At 53.2% G+C, this 20,366-nt stretch overlaps 1 protein-coding gene across 6 annotated transcripts in view; it reads right to left on the bottom strand.

Moving 5' to 3' along the window:
* The window catches only part of PACS2 (phosphofurin acidic cluster sorting protein 2), a 95,169-nt gene extending 79,089 nt beyond the window's left edge, over nt 1–16,080 (bottom strand). For 3 of the 6 annotated variants that reach the window (XM_075937068.2, XM_075937069.2, XM_075937071.2), the window contains exon 1: nt 15,910–16,079. In XM_075937068.2, the coding sequence (XP_075793183.1) occupies nt 15,910–16,031 (122 nt within the window). In that variant the 5' untranslated portion in view covers nt 16,032–16,079. Of the gene's footprint in view, nt 1–15,909 lie in introns of all 6 variants that reach the window. The other 3 variants (XM_075937067.2, XM_075937070.2, XM_075937072.2) reach the window with 2 other exon arrangements.
* Between the last annotated feature and the right edge of the window lie 4,286 nt (nt 16,081–20,366).

The raw sequence follows: 20,366 nt of genomic DNA, 5'->3' as shown, positions 1-20,366 counted from the left end.
CCAGCCAGTTGCTGAAACAAACTGGCTGGCTCCATACCACCAACTATGGGAGCTCACCACCTCAAAAGAGCTCCATAAACCAATTTTTAATGGAGAGAGCTGGCTGTAATTTGCCTCAGGGGTGAAGCAACCATCAGCTAAAAGCGTGTCAGGAAGGACACAGTCTCTTAACCTATTTTGGGATCCGAGATACACCAGCTTTAGATTCGTGTGGGACTCAGCAACAGGTTAATGTCTAGTGACACACAAAAGGAGCTAGAAACACTGCAAGATCTTGAAACAGGGGAAAGGGGCAGAAGGAAGGAAGACAGACACAACAACCTAAGGTGATGAAGTGCAATAAGAGAAAGGCAACCCTGACAGGGTTAGAGAAATACAAACCCGCCTAGCCATAGAGGGAGACCCAAGATCTCCACTCCCCATCAAAACAGTATCTGGGCAGCTCAATGGCACAGACATGGTGCACAGAAGAACAGCAGCGAAGACAAGAAGTTCTTCCCATAGCAAGACATGAGTAACCTGAAACCGGACCTTCGGCTTGATCCTCTTTACACAGAAAATTGTCATCACTTTGATCAGATGCAGGTTACTGGGACAGGCATAAGGAACCTGGAGCAGATTCTCTGAGCCACAAAAAAAAAAAAAAAAAAAAAAAAAAAATCAATGCTTGTTTGTGGAAGAGGAATGGAAAAAACAGAACAGGGCAGCAATGCCAGACAGGAATGAGCCTCAAAAAAACCACAAGATTTTTTCTGGAGTTTTCCCCATTTAATCTGATTCTAGATATAAGCACCCAGAAAGGGCCACACTTAATATGTGATTGACTCCCTGCTTTAAAACAGGATTTTTTGCTTTTAACAGAATTGGTTAAATCAGGGCTACTCAACTTTGGATCCCCAGGGGCCACAATGATACAGCACATGCCGAGGGCCACAACTTAAGTGTGGTTGCATATACATGCAAATCGTTTATTTCACAGTGACGGGCATGAACACACATGCCCCATTTAAGTCAGTTCTGCTGATATTAATACAATGTAATATTTACCCCATTTCCACCCATGTGTCAGCACTCTGAATGAGCAATGACAGTCCAGGAATTTAACTACTAAAACACATTTCAGCAGAAGACCATTATATCGACTCCTTTTTTGTTTTGGCTCCCACCCGTGGGGCACACATTGAGCCTCGTGTAAACCCAAACCACACAGCGGACTGTGGGCCGCATGTTGAGTAGCCCCGGGTTAAATTAAAATATGTTCAATCTTACAGCAAGCACTCAAGGGTTACCAATGCCATTTTCTTTCTTCACTCCAACAGAAGTGAAGATCAATGTTCCAAATTGCATTGTACTAGTGTTCTGAGTCACTGGCTAAACAATTTACTGGATATGGTACATTTTCAGAATTAAATTCTAGGCAGGTTTGTAAGATAAAAGTTTAGCAAAGAGGGTTTATATTACAGTTACAGTGTAACATGTTTAGAAAAATCAAGTCCCAAAAAACTCAACTTATGCTTATGAAAACAGCTTCACAAAGTTCTACAGGACTCCAAAAATCTTTAATAAACGTGTCTATGTGTCTGAATTCAGAGACTTGAGTGGCTGCAGAGTAAATATATCAAATCCTGTACTTTTTGCAATATCAAATATCATTTGTCTTACTCAAAGACAGACAAGTATATTAATGAAACAAACACAGCATGACTATAGTAACAAGTTTTCTTTACTATGTAAATAGCCTAACATACACAATATAAAAAGAAACAAGTGCATGTTCTCAGGCAGTGTGTGTCTTGGATTCAACTGAGGCCTGATCACAGGACCAGTCTCCTCCGTTGGATCCTACGCACACAGCACTGCTTCGGATTCCAAGAACTAAGTATTGTTATTATTTCTGTGCCAACGTTACCTAGATACTTCTTGGACTGGGAGCCAGAGAGGAGCCAAGGACAGCGTCTGGAACTCAACAAGCCTCAGGACTGAGTGCAATTCAGATTTGGTGCCCAAGAAACTGGTCATTGCTCAGTTGAGGCTGAATGGCAGGGCTGTGAACCCTTCCAGAACATGAAATGCACCTGCACTTAAATCTCTGAAAGTCACAAATGAGAGTTTAAGGACTTGCCAGCTCGGCCTGCGACTTTCACCCTGCCTGCGGGCGCTGGCAAGCACCACTGTGGATAAACTGTCAGTATGTTTCGGCCAGGGCTGTCCCATAATAAGCAGACATGAGGTATGTGCCCTTGTATGTGGGGGGCTGTGTCTCCTTTGTGTGCCTGCACTCCAACGGCAGTGACCGGTGCAGGGTTTACCACAACTCACACTTCGATACATGGAGAAATGCTCCATCTGCACCCAGCTGGCTCACGGGCCGCTAGTTTCTATGCTGAGTGAGGTCTGCTCTGCACGAGGAGAACAACGTATTCTTGACAACTGCAGAGGTAAGTGCAGGTGACACTCCAGAGGGGATGCTTAGGACAAGGGGTGATAACATCTGGCCACTCCAGGGTGATCTGTGCAGAACAGGGGAGGCAGTGGAGGAGAACAGGCCAGGCACAACTGGTGTTGACTGAGCTCACCCCACACTTTTGCTTTCGTGAGGACCTGGTCTGACAGTTTCTCCTGCTATACCCAAGGGGATGCCCATGCAGTGCTGGTCTCACAAGGAGAGCGTAGGGGTGCCCCTCAGAGCAGGGGGACAGCACTGCAAGAGGGATAAGCTAGGGTTGCACAATGGGCTGCCATACATCTTCACTCCATTTCCTGGCTGTCAGAGCGCGGAGGCACGCAGCAGTCTGGTCAGCTACACAGTGTTGCTATCAACCTTAACCTTGCATTATCAAAGTGTGGAGGGTCTCTCCCTTGTTTTCTGGCCAAGCAGAGGGCCATGAGCACAAGGAGACTTCATGGGAACATCTCAGGGGATGATCTCCCCAAAGGACCCCCAGCTCTCCCTGAAGTACCAAAACTCAAATACTCTTGCCACTCACAGCACTTTGAAAATTAAAGTTCAGCCTAGGCTGCATCTTGGGAATCCCTTGATCCAAAGGACCTCAACTTACACCGCTAACCCTATCGTGGCCCTGGTGTGGCACAGCTATATTATGGTGGGGCAGTGCTGACACTCCAGTGAAGGTTGCAACAGGGTTTCCATTAAAACCAGGGCAGTGGGGGGGGGGGGTCTACACAAGTTCTGTCTTGGGGGTTAAATGCTTACCACAGTCAGTGTACTGCTTGATTTTTATAGCAGTTGGTTGGGGGGGGGGGAGAACCCACTTCAGTCTGCAAGTTTTTTTTTAATGCCTATCTTTGCCTGCGGACCCCTTCTTCCAGGACCTACAGCACTTTGAGATGAGAAACTGACAAGAGTGTGTTTGTGTAGACTGGATACATTATTCTAAAGACGTGCAATTGTTTTCTGTGGGGATTCTTCATGAGACACGAATTCTTGTTTTGGCTGATTACAGCCTTCTGGTACCACATTCGTGGACAGGGATGCTGTGCCAATCTTTACTGTAGGAAGCTTGACTATGCTTGTGTTCCCTGGTGCTCAGCAATCCCTTCTGATATGCTGATTCTAATCCGAGTCACAACTGGCTTCTCCAATCACTCAGTCCCACTGCTCAGGAAATGGGTCAGTAGTCTGCCGCATAATTATATTTCCATAAATCTGCTGTTTACCAGAGTCTTCCACCTCTACTCTAATTAATATGGTTTTCCTAGACAATACTTCTAAAGGAAAATCTCACAGCAAAGCTTCCTGAAGCCGGCTCTGCAGATGCAAGCGGAGAGCTAAATATGCTCCACACACTCAGAAAACTGCTAAGTGCAGGACTCGAACTCACAGTCCTTGGGTGCTGCAGAGGTTAAGTGGTCACCGTCTGTGGCCTTAAGTCACCCATTTACTGACTTTTGGCTGCCTGCAGAACTCTAGTTCCACTGCACGTGCCTAAATGACTCTCATATCAACCTCCGAGTCACATTACTCATCCTACTTTTTAAATACTGGTTCCCCAAAGAGGCAGTGGAGGCTGGACAGCAGTGGATCCTATGCCCAAGTGGGTGATATTGGTTTAAGGAGGATCCATCATGTAGTTTAAGCTCCACATCTGCATAAAGGTAAGAAGCATACGTTGATTTTATTTAATTTTTAAAGAAGACCTGCATCTTGGGAACTCCTTGCTCAAGTGATCTGAAACATGGACTCTGGATCCCCATGCTGCACAGCAATTTTCAAGACAATCCAGGCGAGCATGTGGCTTTAAGCACTTTTAAAAATTGGCTGTAAGCAATAAGCTAGCATCAACATTAACTAACATGGGTTAGCTCATCCATAAACACAAATTCAACTACCATCTTTTGCTGATGACTCAGATCTATCACTCTACTCCAGACCCATCTCCATCTGTCCAAAAGGAAATCCCAGCTGATTTCTCGGCCATCGCTTCCTGGATGCAGCACGGTAAAGAGAAGAGCGTAGATGGCCACACTCCCCAAGACCTTCCATCACCATTCCACTTGTCTCAGGCCCACAACCTGGGCATCCTTTTTGATTAGGACCCATCTCTAGGACCTCACATCCAAGCTCCAGCTAAGCCTTGCTGATTGCCATGTTGTGCAGAAACAGACACACAGCATTACCGGCCCTCTCTCTCCCCCCCCCCCCCCCCCCCCCCCCCGAAAACACTGAGCCAGCCTCCCAAGCAGAGCAACATTCGTTTTTCTGTAGGTGGCCGATACAGCCTTGCTTTGCTTATATCCATTCACAATACTCCTGAAAGGGTAATTTTCCACTTTGACCATGCCCTCCCCCCAAATCCCTTGAATAGCTCTCCCAACACAAGCTACTTGTCCTCATTTGCAAAGGCCTTCATGACCCATCCGCACCCTACCACTCATCTTTCATTCAGCAGCAAAAGACTGACTCCTACCTTGGATCAGCCATATTCCCCACTTGGTAAGTTTTCAAACAAGCATCTTCAGGCTTTCGCCTATGCCTGAGAGGAGCAGCCCACAGCCATCTGCAGAGCTAACTCATCCTCTTCTAAGCCCTTTAGCATGAGACTTAGAAAAACATCGACAATGGCTAGGCTCCTGGTGTGCCGAGACCCAAGCTCCCGAGCTGACTCTATTGTCTCATTGTGTCCTTGTACTTTTCATGTTGGTCTGTATCCAACGGTTGTCTCTTGTCTCATACTTGGACTGTAAGCTCGCTGAGTGTGTTCTTGTTGGGTGTCTGTACAACGGTTCACATCATGGAATCCTGGGCTCAGAATGGGGCTCCTATACACTATGGGAATACAAACAACCACAGCCGTTTACACCCCACTATAACGCATGCTTCCTCCCCCCATTTTTGCACCAAGGAGCTGAAATAAGCCAGCCTTGGTTTGTCCCACAAGAGTAGCACAGACTTTAAATACCTCAAGGAACAGACTGAAGAATGTCTGTCCCCCCTCAGGCCCCTGGAGAAAAGGCTGCACAAGTGGTAAAATCCCCATCGAACACATGGCACCAAGACACAACACGCTCTGGACTTGCTGTTCTGAACCAGACATCTGTCCTCCAAGCAACAAGCATTCAAAGCCCGCAATTCTGACTGACAACGACTCAGTAAGAGAAAGAATGAGCAGCCCAGCTGGTCACTACCTGGCTACCTTGGCGTGGCTCTGATCTAGGTTACACACTCAAAGGAGCTCCCAGGAGTTTGGCACTAACTTTTCCCAAGAAAGGCTGACTGCTCCCAACTGATCAACAGCAGAGGACGTGGCCATGCATACCGACATTCCAAACATCGAGATCCATAAGGCACGTTTGCAGCCCGAAAGACGCCTCTTTTCCCAGAGAGTTATCCGCTTCCGTGCACACGGATGCACTCACCCCAATAGAGGGATCGACGTAACACTGAAAGATGGACCAAGTTCTTTCCAAAGTCTTCCGGCCACTACTCTCCCTTGTTTCTTCCCCATCAGCCTGTTCTCTAGGCCAGTACCCAAAGTTCAAAAAACAAGCTAGCAACTAGTGAAGTTCCATTCTCTGATGGTGCTGGGTCCTGCCGTGAGAGCAAGGGACTGGACTCGATCTCGCAAGGCCCTTTCCAGTGCCAGGATTCTACACTGAAGCTGGCTCACAGGCATGCCCTGTAAGTCTCCCCTAATTACAGTAATTACTGTAATCCAATTAAACTTCACTAGGAGATGAGCATCATGTTACCATTTTCAATTAGATTTAAACCACTTATCCTCTGCATTAAGATCCATTTGGACTACAAACCCCTAGTGCTGCTTGAGAAATGGCATTTATCAGCCAAACAAACAACCACAGCAATGGATGCTATTCCGAAAGTTGGAGAAGACTGTACAGACAACAATTGCAGTAGCTTTTAGGGAGGGAGAAAACAAATGAACTAAGATAACTGCTGTCCAAGCCTGCTTTTCTCCCAATGATCAAATTCTTCTCCAATTCTCCACTTCCTCTAACTTCTGATCCCAGCTTCATGAAAAGATGGAACATTTGCTAGAAGCCTACAAGAATTCCTCAGTGCAGGATTTCCACTAAAGCTGAGAGAAAGATTGAGGAGCATAACGGTGGGCCTGACGATGCAGCACAGTTTGGGAGATGGTCATGAATTCCACGGGAACTGCCCTCCTAAAAAGGTCAGTCTTAAGAGCAGCAGAATTTGGCCCATAGGAATTAGAACTGCCAAAACATGATGCATATAACCAGACTAACAAGCAAACTTCCCATGAAAAGGCACACTGTGATGCGTTTATAAAACACAGATTAGGCTTTACAGAAGAACGTAATGGCACCAGGTTGTCACCTTCTCGGAAAACAAGAGGGACATTAAGTTGTAATATATTATGCAACACATTTAGTAAGCAAATTTCCATATAACCATGAATTTCCATTAAAATAGGTACATTTGGTGCTGGAGAAAAGTGTATTGACAACTCTCGTGAATGAAAGAGACTTTATGAACAGGGCAATAGCTTGACAAGTTCCAATCTCTGCATCAGCACACCTCAAAGCTGGTTGGGGGAGCTGGGAGAGGACATATCCACGAAGACAACGAGGGATGGTTCAATACAGTTCTTGAGCAGAGCCTGCCAAGAAAAGGAGAACCAACCCATCTCACAGGGGCCAAATAGCCATTAAATGGGCACAACTTTCAAACCCTCCTGGACTGAAACCAGTGATCTGCTGCTGAATGATTCTATAAGCCCTGCAGCCCCCAGGCCTCCCAATGTGAGCCAACGTAAGGAGGCGCCCCGCTGATGTAACAGCTACCAAACATAGCTTTGTCAAGAGGAATATTAAGATGGCAACATCAAAATCTAGGAAACCTTAATTTTGGTGTTTTCTGGGCACACATTTCTGACACTCACATACAACCTCTCTTCTCCTCCTCCACACTTCTGGTACAGCTGGAAGAAGGAAGGTGGTAGCAGATGGACTGTGGGGGGCCAGGGAGAGGTGAGCATCATAATCTGAACACCGCTTCTAGGAATTAGCACAGGGCCAGAGATTCTGTACACCAGTCTGCTGCACAGCATGCTCCCAGGCCCAGAGCTGTGTGCCTGCACCTTGCCCCAAGTGTGCTCTTTTCTAGTGCCTAGCACTCGTCCACAGTCTGTGGTCCCTTGGGCCACGTGGCAGGAGTTCAACATGTCACTCCCCACGAGTGATTCTAGTGCCTGCCTCTCTGCTGTTATGACACATGCCTGCGGTGTACCAATTTGCAAGACACTCCCCCCTCGCGATGTGCATTTAGATTGCTGGAAACATCACTTCTCCAGCACACTTTTGTAATGCTGCCTGCATTTGGGGCAAAGCTCCCAGGAGGCGCCTCTCTGCAGCCCTTAGCCAAGGACATCACAGGTGCATACCCAGGGGTGAAAGTAACTTAAGTTTCATGCAGTTACTGTTGTGTCACATCCTCCTGGGGTGGGGAGGGGCACCCAGGGCAGGACATGGGCGGAGGGGCTGTGATACAATACCTGTAAGAAATTGAAGTGTGGGTGGAGTGTAGGGGGCTCAGGGCAGGGAATGGGGAGGTAGGAGAAGTCAGGGCAGGAGCTTGGGGCTGAGGAGGAGCTATGGGCAGGAGAGATGTGTGGAGGGGTGTCAGATTCAGGGCAGGAGGCTGGGGGTGCGAGGGGATGCATGCGGGGAAGGCCAAGGGGGGAATTTCAGGAGGTGGGGAGGCTGCAGCTACACTTAACCAGTCGCTGTTGCTTTTCTTTTTCCTGCTCCCTGTGACTATGCAGCAAGGGGAAAGTGCCCAGCCTGCTGCATACCTGGCTGCCAAGATGTGCAATGGAATTTAACAGCTGACTATTCTGAGGTGCTGGTTAAACACATGCCTCTCCTTAGGACAATTTATGAAGAAAACCGTGACAGCAGATATCACTATCACAGCCACAACAGTCAACTGTAGCCTGAGGAGAAATGCTGAACACACCAGAACATATCGCCATTGCTTTGGACAAGCTGCAAGACGACAGCTACTGTTTTGCTCAGACTCTTGACATTTCAGAAGAGCTTCAAGAAACTGCAGAAAAACACTGATTGCAGTTTAACATTTTTGGGTAAAAGAGCAAACGTTTCAAGCATTTCCTGTGCCTCGTTTTATTGCCAACATCTCCGAGTACCATAGGGGATGCCTCCCAGCCACAGAGGAAGATAGTATTAGATGCTCGTGTCATAGTAATCATGCATTAATGACGACGGTAACATTACAGGGCTGGAGGGGAACCATTCGAGCTAGAGAGGATTGCTTATTGAGTGTGAAAGAAAGTCACTCCACTGAGCTGATGGAAGTCACTGCCCAAGTACCTGCAATCAGAGTTTGTTCAAATGTTAAACCAGCTTTTGAAAGCAGTAGCCACTTCAGGAGGTGAAGAAAGAATAGCTTCTTCATTTGGATTCGTTTAAAAGTCAAAACTGAGAAACCAGCTGGGAATTAGGGATGCAAACGGGTAACCAGTTAACTGGTGCATCAGAACAGCCCATGGCAGGCAGAGGGCTGCTCCAGCCTCCCTGCATGGCTGGAGAAGGGAGCCCCTCAACTGGGATCCCATTCTTAATCAGTTACCTGGTTAAACCTCGCATTTAATCGGTTAACTAATTAACCAGGATTTGACATCCCTAGTGGGAAGTGAAAAAGCGGGGAAGTTTGTTTTCCTCTTTTAGTCTAAGAATAAAAAGTAGGTGGGAGGATCCATGATCAGCTGAAGGTTGGTCTTTGGTTTACAGCACTGAGCTAACTCAGGGCTATTCCCACCCGCACAACCTTGTGCAAGTCACTTCCTCTCTTTGCTCCTCAGATCTTTATCTTTAAAATGGAGATCATATTCCACAACCTCTTCTGTGCAACGGGAAGTTAACAGTGAAGTGCTCGGCCACTGCACGGATGAAGAGAGAAACCCCAGCTTACAACGCTGATTTTTTCTGAGCTCTGTTCAGTTTGCTTCCTTTGTTTCTCCCAGACGCTTGCCCCAATAAGATGTATGTTATGAGACACAAGTCTGAGAGTTTCAAGCATCCTAGAAACAGATCAATAGCCTAATGCAAACCCTGCCACGGATGACAGTATTAATCCAACCATAATTTTTGATTCTGGGGACTACTCAGCAAGCCATTTTTTATTGAGCTGCACCCCCACTTCGCTGACTAACCTTTCATTATCTCAGTGTTAGGGCTATAAAATGGGAAAGTCACATTCACCATAGTAGAGTAGCCAACTTACACAGCCCTTTCTACTTTCAACGCAGTTTTCAAACTGTAACAAATCTCTGTTTTTTTCAGAGAGGGGAAATGGAAGCAGGCAGCACTTGAGTGAGACACCTGTTATCATACAAGTCAGTGACAACCCCAGAATCATAAGTCGGGATTTTACTGTTGCAAATTCAGCCTTCAGACCACTTGACCATAATAACTCTCGGACCAGCACCATAATTCGAGACACACACAACTCTAGTTTATTTGCGCAAAGATCATTTGTAAGAAGCTTTAGGAGAAATGTTCTGCAACATATCCTTCCACTGGGACAGTAGTTCATTGCAGAACAGAGACTAATAGTAAAGAAACAGGTCAACAGCTTCTGTCTTCTGGAACACAGACGCCAGATACCTTAACAACGTAACACTACTGGTGTGATTGCACTGACTGAAACAAGGAACTTGATTTTCAGAGAAGCAGAGTACCCCCAACTTCAGTTTAAGTTGGGTTCTACACAATGGGTTCTACACAAACTCAGTTCCTCAAAGTCAGGCAGAAGAAATCCATTGCATGCATAAAGGAAAGCTGTGCCTGTCACTATCAGATGGGTGTGAAGCCAGAGGGCTAACATCCAAAAGGCTGCATAGTTTTAACATAGCTGCAGCATATGGTTTTGATGGAGTGATATCAACAGCCTGCCCTGCATGACTGAAATATTACGATTGCTAATACCACAGAAGTACTGTTATACATACAGCAACAACTGTCCAGAAAGTACTTAAAAAAACAGCTGACAGCAACAGAAGAAAAAGGATGTCAAATTACAGAAATAAGCTGATCTCTATTTCAGAGAGAAACCACACTCTCTTCCACCTAATGCACAAAGGATCAAGCAAAGGTGACGTAGATTTCACCAAGAAATGTCTCACTGAAGAAAACTATGATTCTCTGCCACTATTTTTCACCAACAAAATGTGGCCTCTGACACCATTTCTCCTGTAAAGCAAGATGCTTATTCCATCAAGTTTTACTAAGTCCATATAGAACGGCTGCAGTTCCGGTAAAGCAAACTAATAGATCTTCCTCTCATCCTTGTGAAGTGTGACATCTCATATATTATCCATCACAAAGTCTTCTCAGCAGCCATCAACTGGGCAAACTGAGGAAAGCATACCAGGCAATCCACTCTCAATCCACCCACAAAACTCAAGGCTTCCTATTAGCTACACGGGGCAATTCACGGAATGAGACCGTTGCCTTTTCTCGCCTTTGCTGGCAAGCTCTTGTTCAGAAGAGCATTCCAAAATATCACATTCCCCAGTGCGTGCGTGTGTGCGTATGTGAAGAAAAAAATAACTGCAGGCACTTTGCCCCAATCACGTATTCCAGTAAGCAATCACTTGCTGCTCCAGCCACTGCTCCCCTGTATCACTGGATACCATCAGGGTAGGAATGTCTCAGAAATGGAAGCAAATGTCTCTAGAGATTCATCATGATACACTAACTTAACTTTGAAAAAGGGAAGGAAATGCTCCCTCCCAGAGCATAATCCTCCTGCATATTCCACCCATCCTCTGACTTTTTGCTGAATTGAAAGCAATGGTATTTGAAGAGTCTTAATAGTCAACAGGAGCACAAAAGAGAAATTGCAACCAATGAAAGTCCCAAGGAAAACAGCTGACCATACACCAAGCTCATTTCCCTCTGACAGGTATGGGGGACACAAACTCCCATATGTTGCATCAACCACCAAAAAAGTCTCAGCTGTCCCCAGTGTTTAAACACCCACTAGGTTTCACAACCCCAGACACACCCACAACCCAGCTTCCCTCAAACCCCAGTTCCACACACAAATGCAACTTTCCTTACACCCAGCTACCTGCAACCAGGCAAGCACCCCCACACACCCATCACCTAGCACCTGCACCCGCAGACTGCTCCTGCACCCAACCTCCCATTCAGATCCACCAACACCAACCCTCTCCTACACCCTACTACCCTTCCAGACCAGACACTCCAAGCTCACTTCCCAGCTTCTCCCTCCCATACACCAATCCCCTCATTTTGGCCCCATCCCAGAGCCTAGGGGATCCACAAAATCTACTAGCCGAGGCCTCCCCAGGCTCTGGTGTGCAAGGGGAACGTGGGGAGTGTCTTTCTGTTTCTCAGTCAGGAGGCCACATCAGTGAGGTGGTGGGGGGTTTTAGCTTCTCACTTCTGTGCAGCCCCTCCGACTGATGTTTCTGTGAGTCAGCAGCTCCTGAGCCAAAAAAGGTTCCCCACCTCTGATAGGAAAGGACAGAGTCAGCAGAGAAAGGAACACCGGAATGGAAAACAGAAGACAGTATTCAACACACACAGCTTCCTATGTTCCCCTACACTTTTGCCACAGAAACTGCCATGGCTTCTGGGTGTAGGAGAGCACCTATCTGGGAATATTTTGAAGACATTTGTTCCCTGGGTAAAAAAAAAGAAAATGTGTCAAGTGTAAGCAGTGCTAGAAGTTGATGCAGGGCCTCCCTGCAAGAATGAAACATCACAAGAAAAACTGCTTATTGGGAGAAAATGACATGGATATGTCTGAAGAACAATGCGGCTCAACTTTGCAATGCATTGTTCTTCAAGACTCTTTCTATGCTGTTTAGTAGAAGTGTGATTTAACCAATAAATCCCCGGGCTGTTTGCTATGTTGGATGTTGCTAGAAGAAAAGTTTAGCTTAGCTAATTTTTATGGCTTGGTTAATAAGTTAACTAGGTTTAGAATCTATCACCCATGTATATAGCACAGAAAGCTTCTGTAAGAGGAATCTAGGGTTGCCAGTTGCCTCTGAGTGTCCTGGTCTTATTTTATATTACATAACACATACCTCTTAGTTTGGAACATCATGGTCCCAGACCATAATGGTGATTCCATAAGTCTATTCCCTCTTTCACTTCAGCATAACTCAGCTTTCCAAAAGGAACCCCATCCCATATGTGTTTTCAATGTTCTGAGTAATGACTTTTAGTGTTCTGAGTAATGACTGTTGGAATTAATAAAATTTGAAAATTAAAACAAAAACAAAAAAAGGGAGTTTAAGGACAGCCATCAGCCGGCAACTCAGGAGATTGCTGCAATCGCAAATGTGAAACATTTATGTAACATGTAATATTTAGCTTAATAAAATATAAGTGCTATTGTGTGTGTGTCTATGATTTAGTTCTTACCATTTCTAACGTACTGCTGCTGTATCTGCAGCTTGATGTAGGTCATGAGAATTATGTACTACTTCCTACGTTAATAATATCAAGTTATCTAAAAAAAAATTACAGAAAGTATACCTTCTTAGATTATGCAAAATGCTGCACTGAGCTGTAAGTTAACATGATTTACAGGCAGTCCCCGACTTACGCGGATCCGACTTATGTCGGATCCGCACTTACGAACGGGGCTCTCTCGCCCCGGAGCTCTCAGGCAGCGGTCAGCCACCTCGACCTCCGGGGCGAGAAAAGCTGCTCCCGGTGCCCCTGGTCTGCTGGGGACCGTCTCCAGCAGACCAGGGGCATCGGGAGCAAACCCGCAGCAGACGTCCCCAAGTCAGCCGTTGCTGAAACTGACCAGCACTGACTACAGGAAGCCCGAGGCACAGTTGCTCTGCCCCGGGCTTCCTGGAATCAGCTGCTGATCAGTTTCAGCAGCAGCTGACTTGGGGTTCTTAAGTTGAATCTGTATGTAAGTCAGAACTGGTGGTAAGTTTCAGCAGCGGCTGAATCTGGACGCCAGTTCCGACTTACATACAGATTCAACTTAAGAACAAACCTACAGTCCCTGTCTTGTACGTAACCTGGGGACTGCCTGTATAGTGATCAGATTTGCACTTCTGTTTGAAAAATGTGAAATATCAGTAGGAACCTTGATTTAAATTAATGACTTTTTGGGTGATTTAAATCAATCCATCCTGGTCCTTTATAATTGTGGGAACTACAATTTCCCTCAGTTCCCTATAATCTCCTTCTGTTCCTGATGGTAAAGTAGCGATTGAAAGGATTGTGTTCTGTGTTTCACTGAAACAGCGATGATCACCCTTATATGCCAACAGTCAGACCAGAAACCTGACAACACACCTTGAATCTCTCAAGCTACTGTAACATCAACAAAGACACAGAGCTTGTTGGGTGCCTTTGCTAAAATGTTAGATTACTGGACACTCATGGCGATTTCACGCCTATATTCTTTTTTTTACTTCTTCCTACCTAAATCAAGCAAAGACAGTAGCCTTTCAGAAACTCTTATCATGGTCCCCTGCCAAACTTCAATCATTTTTGGTGTGATTCTGCTGAGGAAAAAAAAAAAAGGGTGGAGGGCGAATTCTTCCTACACAAACTAGAAGACAAAAAGAGATCTTGCTCATTGAAATATACTCGCCTTCAGGCAGACACCAAGCATGGAACTATCAGCCCAGAATGTTTGGAGAGTTATGAACATGTGAAGAGAGGCTGCTAGAATGAACATGCACTTTCAGCCTGACTACCAGAAGCCTAGACATCTGCCAGAAGACATTCATACAAAACTGCTACGAGATACTGATGTAAAGCTTGAGTATTTCTCAACTACTCGTTTCAGGAAGGAGTATATAATGGGCAGAAGAAAGGGTCAGAATGAACAGGGAAAGACGCTAATACCGCCTCACACAAACCGGAAAACATACTGCCCCTCTTCAAGTAAAGTAGCATCGTTACTGTAAAGCTATCCATGATCACAATTTGCTTCTGAAAGAAACTGGCTGTGAAAGCAAGCAGTTCACATGTATACCCAATCTTCTGCACTCAACCAAAGGAAGCACTAACGGATGCTTCCTGCCCCATGGAGCCTTTGGGTGAGCATGGAGCCAGCAACACTCACGCAAAACAAAACAAAAGAAAGGAAGGATACACAAAAGAGACAAGGTAGAAAAAGAATCTGAACATGGACAGAAAAAAGTAGAGGGAACAGCAACTCCCTGCTAATCCACCTCATGGTGGGCAGCTCCAAAGGCAGTCGGGATACCTGTTTAATCGGCACACAAAGCCAGAGGTCTTTTTATTCACCGAACAGCCACAAAAAAAGAAAGCACGCAACCACACCAGGGACTGGAGGACTACGACACTGAGGAATTTTCCTACGGATCAGAGCTGGGGAGTTCACCCTTCAGATCCTATGTCCCGCTCTCTAGTCCTTGCGTCCTCTCCAGTTTGCCTGTGGAAGCATTCCCAGCAGCACGGACCCCAGAAGGTTGGGGCTGAACACACTCCGACATCTCAGGGCTACTGGGGTAGGAGGCCAGACACTGAGATGAATCTGGGGAGCAGAACTGGGCAATGGGGGCTCCCCATGGACTCTCCCCCACTCCAGTGCTGCTGGCTGGCACCGTTCCCTGAATGCCTAGTTCACAGCACTCCATCTGTCAACCTGCCTACCCACTGTACACATCCAGTGCCTGTCATTTTTATCATAAAAGCCAGGCAGAGGACGTGTGTCTGGAAACAAGAACAGGCTTGATATTAACGCGGGAAGGAAGCTTGCTTTGTGTTTTCTCTTGTTCCCATCATAAAAGCCCGTACCACCGAGGCTCACCCGGCCTGGGGGAGGGAGAGGAGGCGGCAGGGGCTGAAGGATGAACGAGGCAGTCAGGTGCGCAGCTGCCCACTGCACACAGCTTAAGCTGTTCTCACCCCCCCCAAGTGCCTGATGTGGGCAGGTGCCCTCCCCGAGCGAGGAGTTTACAAACCCGTCTGGTGCCCAGACGCAGCCCCAGGAGCCAGGCTGTCACCTCCCAGCCCCCCGCCCGACCCCTCCCGGGCCCCGGCTGCTCCCTACGGGCCCGCAGCTCCCCCCAAGCCCGGCCAGGCCGCCACAGAGCCCCTGCGGCGCCCGCCTGCTCGGGCCGGGAGAGGGGGAAGGGAGAGCGAGCGGCCCCGCCTGTCACGGCCCGAGGGGGAGGGGAGCCCGGCCCGGCCGGGGGGGGAGGAGGGAGAGAGGGGAGCCGAGCCCGGCCCGGGAGGGGGGGGGAGGGATCCCGGCCGGGGGGGGGGGGCGGCGGAGGGGCCCGGCCCCCGGGGGGGGAGGAAGGGAGCCGGGGGGGGGAGCCTGGGGCCGGGGGGGGGAGGAAGGGGGGGGGGGGGGGGGGGGAGCCCGGCCGGGGGGGGGGGCGGAGCCCGGCCGGGACTCACCGGGGCACGCAGCTGGGGCCGGAGCCGTCGATCTCCCAGGTGGCGAAGAGGTTCATGGGCACGGGGCGGCCGAGGGCCCCGGCGCCGCCCGGGAAGCTGAGGCGGCCCCGCTCCGCCGCCATGGCCGCCGCGCGCCCCCCGGCCGGTCACTGCGCCGCGCCTCCCGCGGCCGCCAGGGTCACAAGCAGGGGCGGGGCCTGCGGGCCGAGGGGCGGGGCTTGGGCCGCGGCCCCAGGAGGAAAGGGGCGGGGCTCTTTGTCTGCCCCCTGCAGCCCGGGGGAGGGAAAGGCGGGCACGTCTGGGGAGGGGCGGGCACAGGGGCAGGGCGAGGGGGAGTTCGGGGCAAGGCTGGAGGGGCGGGCACAGGGGCAGGGCGGGGGGGGAGTTCGGGGCAAGGCTGGAGGGGCGGGCACAGGGGCAGGGCGAGGGGGAGTTCGGGGCAAGGCTGGAGGGGCGGGCACAGGGGCAGGGCGGGGGGGGGAGTTCGGGGCAAGGCTGGAGGGGCGGGCACAGGGGCAGGGCGAGGGGGAGTTCGGGGCAAGGCTGGAGGGGCGGGCACAGGGGCAGGGCGAGGGGGGGAGTTCGGGGCAAGGCTGGAGGGGCGGGCACAGGGGCAGGGCGGGGGGGGGAGTTCGGGGCAAGGCTGGAGGGGCGGGCACAGGGGCAGGGCGGGGGGGGGAGTTCGGGGCAAGGCTGGAGGGGCGGGCACAGGGGCAGGGCGAGGGGGGGAGTTCGGGGCAAGGCTGGAGGGGCGGGCACAGGGGCAGGGCGGGGGGGGGGAGTTCGGGGCAAGGCTGGAGGGGCGGGCACAGGGGCAGGGCGAGGGGGGGAGTTCGGGGCAAGGCTGGAGGGGCGGGCACAGGGGCGGGCACAGGGGCAGGGCGGGGGGGGAGTTCGGGGCAAGGCTGGAGGGGCGGGCACAGGGGCAGGGCGGGGGGGGAGTTCGGGGCAAGGCTGGAGGGGCGGGCACAGGGGCAGGGCGGGGGGGAGTTCGGGGCAAGGCTGGAGGGGCGGGCACAGGGGCAGGGCGAGGGGGGGAGTTCGGGGCAAGGCTGGAGGGGCGGGCACAGGGGCAGGGCGAGGGGGGGAGTTCGGGGCAAGGCTGGAGGGGCGGGCACAGGGGCAGGGCGGGGGGGGAGTTCGGGGCAAGGCTGGAGGGGCGGGCACAGGGGCAGGGCGAGGGGGAGTTCGGGGCAAGGCTGGAGGGGCGGGCACAGGGGCAGGGCGGGGGGGGAGTTCGGGGCAAGGCTGGAGGGGCGGGCACAGGGGCAGGGCGGGGGGGGGGAGTTCGGGGCAAGGCTGGAGGGGCGGGCACAGGGGCAGGGCGAGGGGGGGAGTTCGGGGCAAGGCTGGAGGGGCGGGCACAGGGGCAGGGCGAGGGGGGGAGTTCGGGGCAAGGCTGGAGGGGCGGGCACAGGGGCAGGGCGAGGGGGAGTTCGGGGCAAGGCTGGAGGGGCGGGCACAGGGGCAGGGCGAGGGGGGGAGTTCGGGGCAAGGCTGGAGGGGCGGGCACAGGGGCAGGGCGAGGGGGGAGTTCGGGGCAAGGCTGGAGGGGCGGGCACAGGGGCAGGGCGAGGGGGGGAGTTCGGGGCAAGGCTGGAGGGGCGGGCACAGGGGCAGGGCGAGGGGGAGTTCGGGGCAAGGCTGGAGGGGCGGGCACAGGGGCAGGGCGAGGGGGGGAGTTCGGGGCAAGGCTGGAGGGGCGGGCACAGGGGCAGGGCGAGGGGGGGAGTTCGGGGCAAGGCTGGAGGGGCGGGCACAGGGGCAGGGCGAGGGGGGAGACGCGGGGAGCCTCGGGCGATGGGGGGAGTCTGGGGAAAGGCTGGAGAACCGTAGGGGGAAGGTTCCCATACATATGGAAGCGCCTGGGTCGGCATGTGTGAGGGAAGCCAAGGAGGAGAGCCCAGAGGGAGGAGTCTGGGTTGGTGCAATTTAGGAATTAGAGAAGGGACAGAGTCCATAGAGCTCAGGACTTCGCCCGCCCACATTCTAAAAGCCCCTCCCCAGCCTTACGGGTGGGACACTGGACCCAGGTTCAACTAATTTGGGACAAATAATGAATAAAGGATCAAGGAGTGCAGGCTAAAGGTTCACAACTAGGGAGCTGGATGGGGACACCGAGCAGAGAACCCCGGCCAGCGCCCACTGCTCCTCAAAGCTGTCAATGGAGCCAGTGGGCGCCGCCCGGAGGAACTCTGCCCCGATTCGTGACATGAGAAAAGAACGGAGAACAAATATGGAACGCTTCACGAATTTGCGAGTTCAGGGGGAGAAACCTGCCAAGCAAGATGTAGGAGATTGAGACGTATTCCTCTGTGACTGCCTACGCATTGCACCTCAGCGCCTTCCTCTTCTTGGCTGCCCCCACCACACACCCCCTTTGGCCACCTACCTGCCTAGGCTGTGCCTTCTGCACCTTTCTCTTTTCTGCCCCAGCCTGCTTTGCGAGTGCAGTGTGTACTAGCACGTCGCAGCGCTACCCCCGAGCCCCTGTCCCCGCGCAATGGTCCCGGGGCGCGCGTCGCAGCGCTAGCCCCCGAGCCCCTGTCCCCACGCAATGGTCCCGGCGCGCGCGTCGCAGCGCTAGCCCCCGAGCCCCTGTCCCCGCGCAATGGTCCCGGGGCGCGCGTCGCAGCGCTAGCCCCCGAGCCCCTGTCCCCACGCAATGGTCCCGGGGCGCGCGTCGCAGCGCTAGCCCCCGAGCCCCTGTCCCCACGCAATGGTCCCGGCGCGCGCGTCGCAGCGCTAGCCCCCGAGCCCCTGTCCCCGCGCAATGGTCCCGGGGCGCACGTCGCAGCGCTAGCCCCCGAGCCCCTGTCCCCACGCAATGGTCCCGGGGCGCACGTCGCAGCGCTAGCCCCCGAGCCCCTGTCCCCACGCAATGGTCCCGGCGCGCGCGTCGCAGCGCTAGCCCCCGAGCCCCTGTCCCCGCGCAATGGTCCCGGCGTGCACGTCGCAGCGCTAGCCCCCGAGCCCCTGTCCCCGCGCAATGGTCCCGGGGCGCACGTCCCAGCGCTAGCCCCCGAGCCCCTGTCCCCGCGCAATGGTCCCGGGGTGCACGTCACAGCGCTAGCCCCCGAGCCCCTGTCCCCGCGCAACGGTCCCGGGGCGCACGTCGCAGCGCTAGCCCCCGAGCCCCTGTCCCCACGCAACGGTCCCGGCGCGCACGTCGCAGCGCTAGCCCCCGAGCCCCTGTCCCCGCGCAATGGTCCCGGGGTGCACGTCCCAGCGCTAGCCCCCGAGCCCCTGTCCCCGCGCAATGGTCCCGGGGTGCACGTCACAGCGCTAGCCCCCGAGCCCCTGTCCCCACGCAATGGTCCCGGTGCACGTCACAGCGCTAGCCCCCGAGCCCCTGTCCCCGCGCAATGGTCCCGGGGCGCGCGTCGCAGCGCTAGCCCCCGAGCCCCTGTCCCCACGCAATGGTCCCGGTGCACGTCACAGCGCTAGCCCCCGAGCCCCTGTCCCCGCGCAATGGTCCCGGGGCGCGCGTCGCAGCGCTAGCCCCCGAGCCCCTGTCCCCACGCAATGGTCCCGGGGCGCACGTCGCAGCGCTAGCCCCCGAGCCCCTGTCCCCGCGCAATGGTCCCGGGGCGCGCGTCACAGCGCTAGCCCCCGAGCCCCTGTCCCCGCGCAATGGTCCCGGGGTGAACGTCACAGCGCTAGCCCCCGAGCCCCTGTCCCCGCGCAATGGTCCCGGGGTGAACGTCACAGCGCTAGCCCCCGAGCCCCTGTCCCCGCGCAATGGTCCCGGGGTGAACGTCACAGCGCTAGCCCCTGAGCCCCTGTCCCCACGCAATGGTCCCGGGGTGCACGTCGCAGCGCTAGCCCCCGAGCCCCTGTCCCCACGCAATGGTCCCGGGGCGCACGTCCCAGCGCTAGCCCCCGAGCCCCTGTCCCCACGCAATGGTCCCGGGGTGCACGTCACAGCGCTAGCCCCCGAGCCCCTGTCCCCGCGCAATGGTCCCGGCGTGCACGTCACAGCGCTAGCCCCTGAGCCCCTGTCCCCACGCAATGGTCCCGGGGTGCACGTCACAGCGCTAGCCCCCGAGCCCCTGTCCCCACGCAATGGTCCCGGGGTGCACGTCACAGCGCTAGCCCCCGAGCCCCTGTCCCCACGCAATGGTCCCGGGGTGCACGTCACAGCGCTAGCCCCCGAGCCCCTGTCCCCACGCAATGGTCCCGGGGTGCACGTCACAGCGCTAGCCCCCGAGCCCCTGTCCCCACGCAATGGTCCCGGCGTGCACGTCACAGCGCTAGCCCCCGAGCCCCTGTCCCCACGCAATGGTCCCGGGGTGCACGTCACAGCGCTAGCCCCCGAGCCCCTGTCCCCACGCAATGGTCCCGGCGTGCACGTCACAGCGCTAGCCCCCGAGCCCCTGTCCCCACGCAATGGTCCCGGGGCGCACGTCACAGCGCTAGCCCCCGAGCCCCTGTCCCCACGCAATGGTCCCGGGGCG

Source organism: Pelodiscus sinensis, chromosome 9 (genome assembly GCF_052426305.1).
Source record: "Pelodiscus sinensis isolate ZL-2025 chromosome 9, ASM5242630v1, whole genome shotgun sequence".
NCBI lineage: Eukaryota > Metazoa > Chordata > Testudines > Trionychidae > Pelodiscus > Pelodiscus sinensis.
The sequence above is the reverse complement of the archived record's forward strand: the minus strand, read 5'-3'. Positions and strand labels throughout refer to the sequence as shown.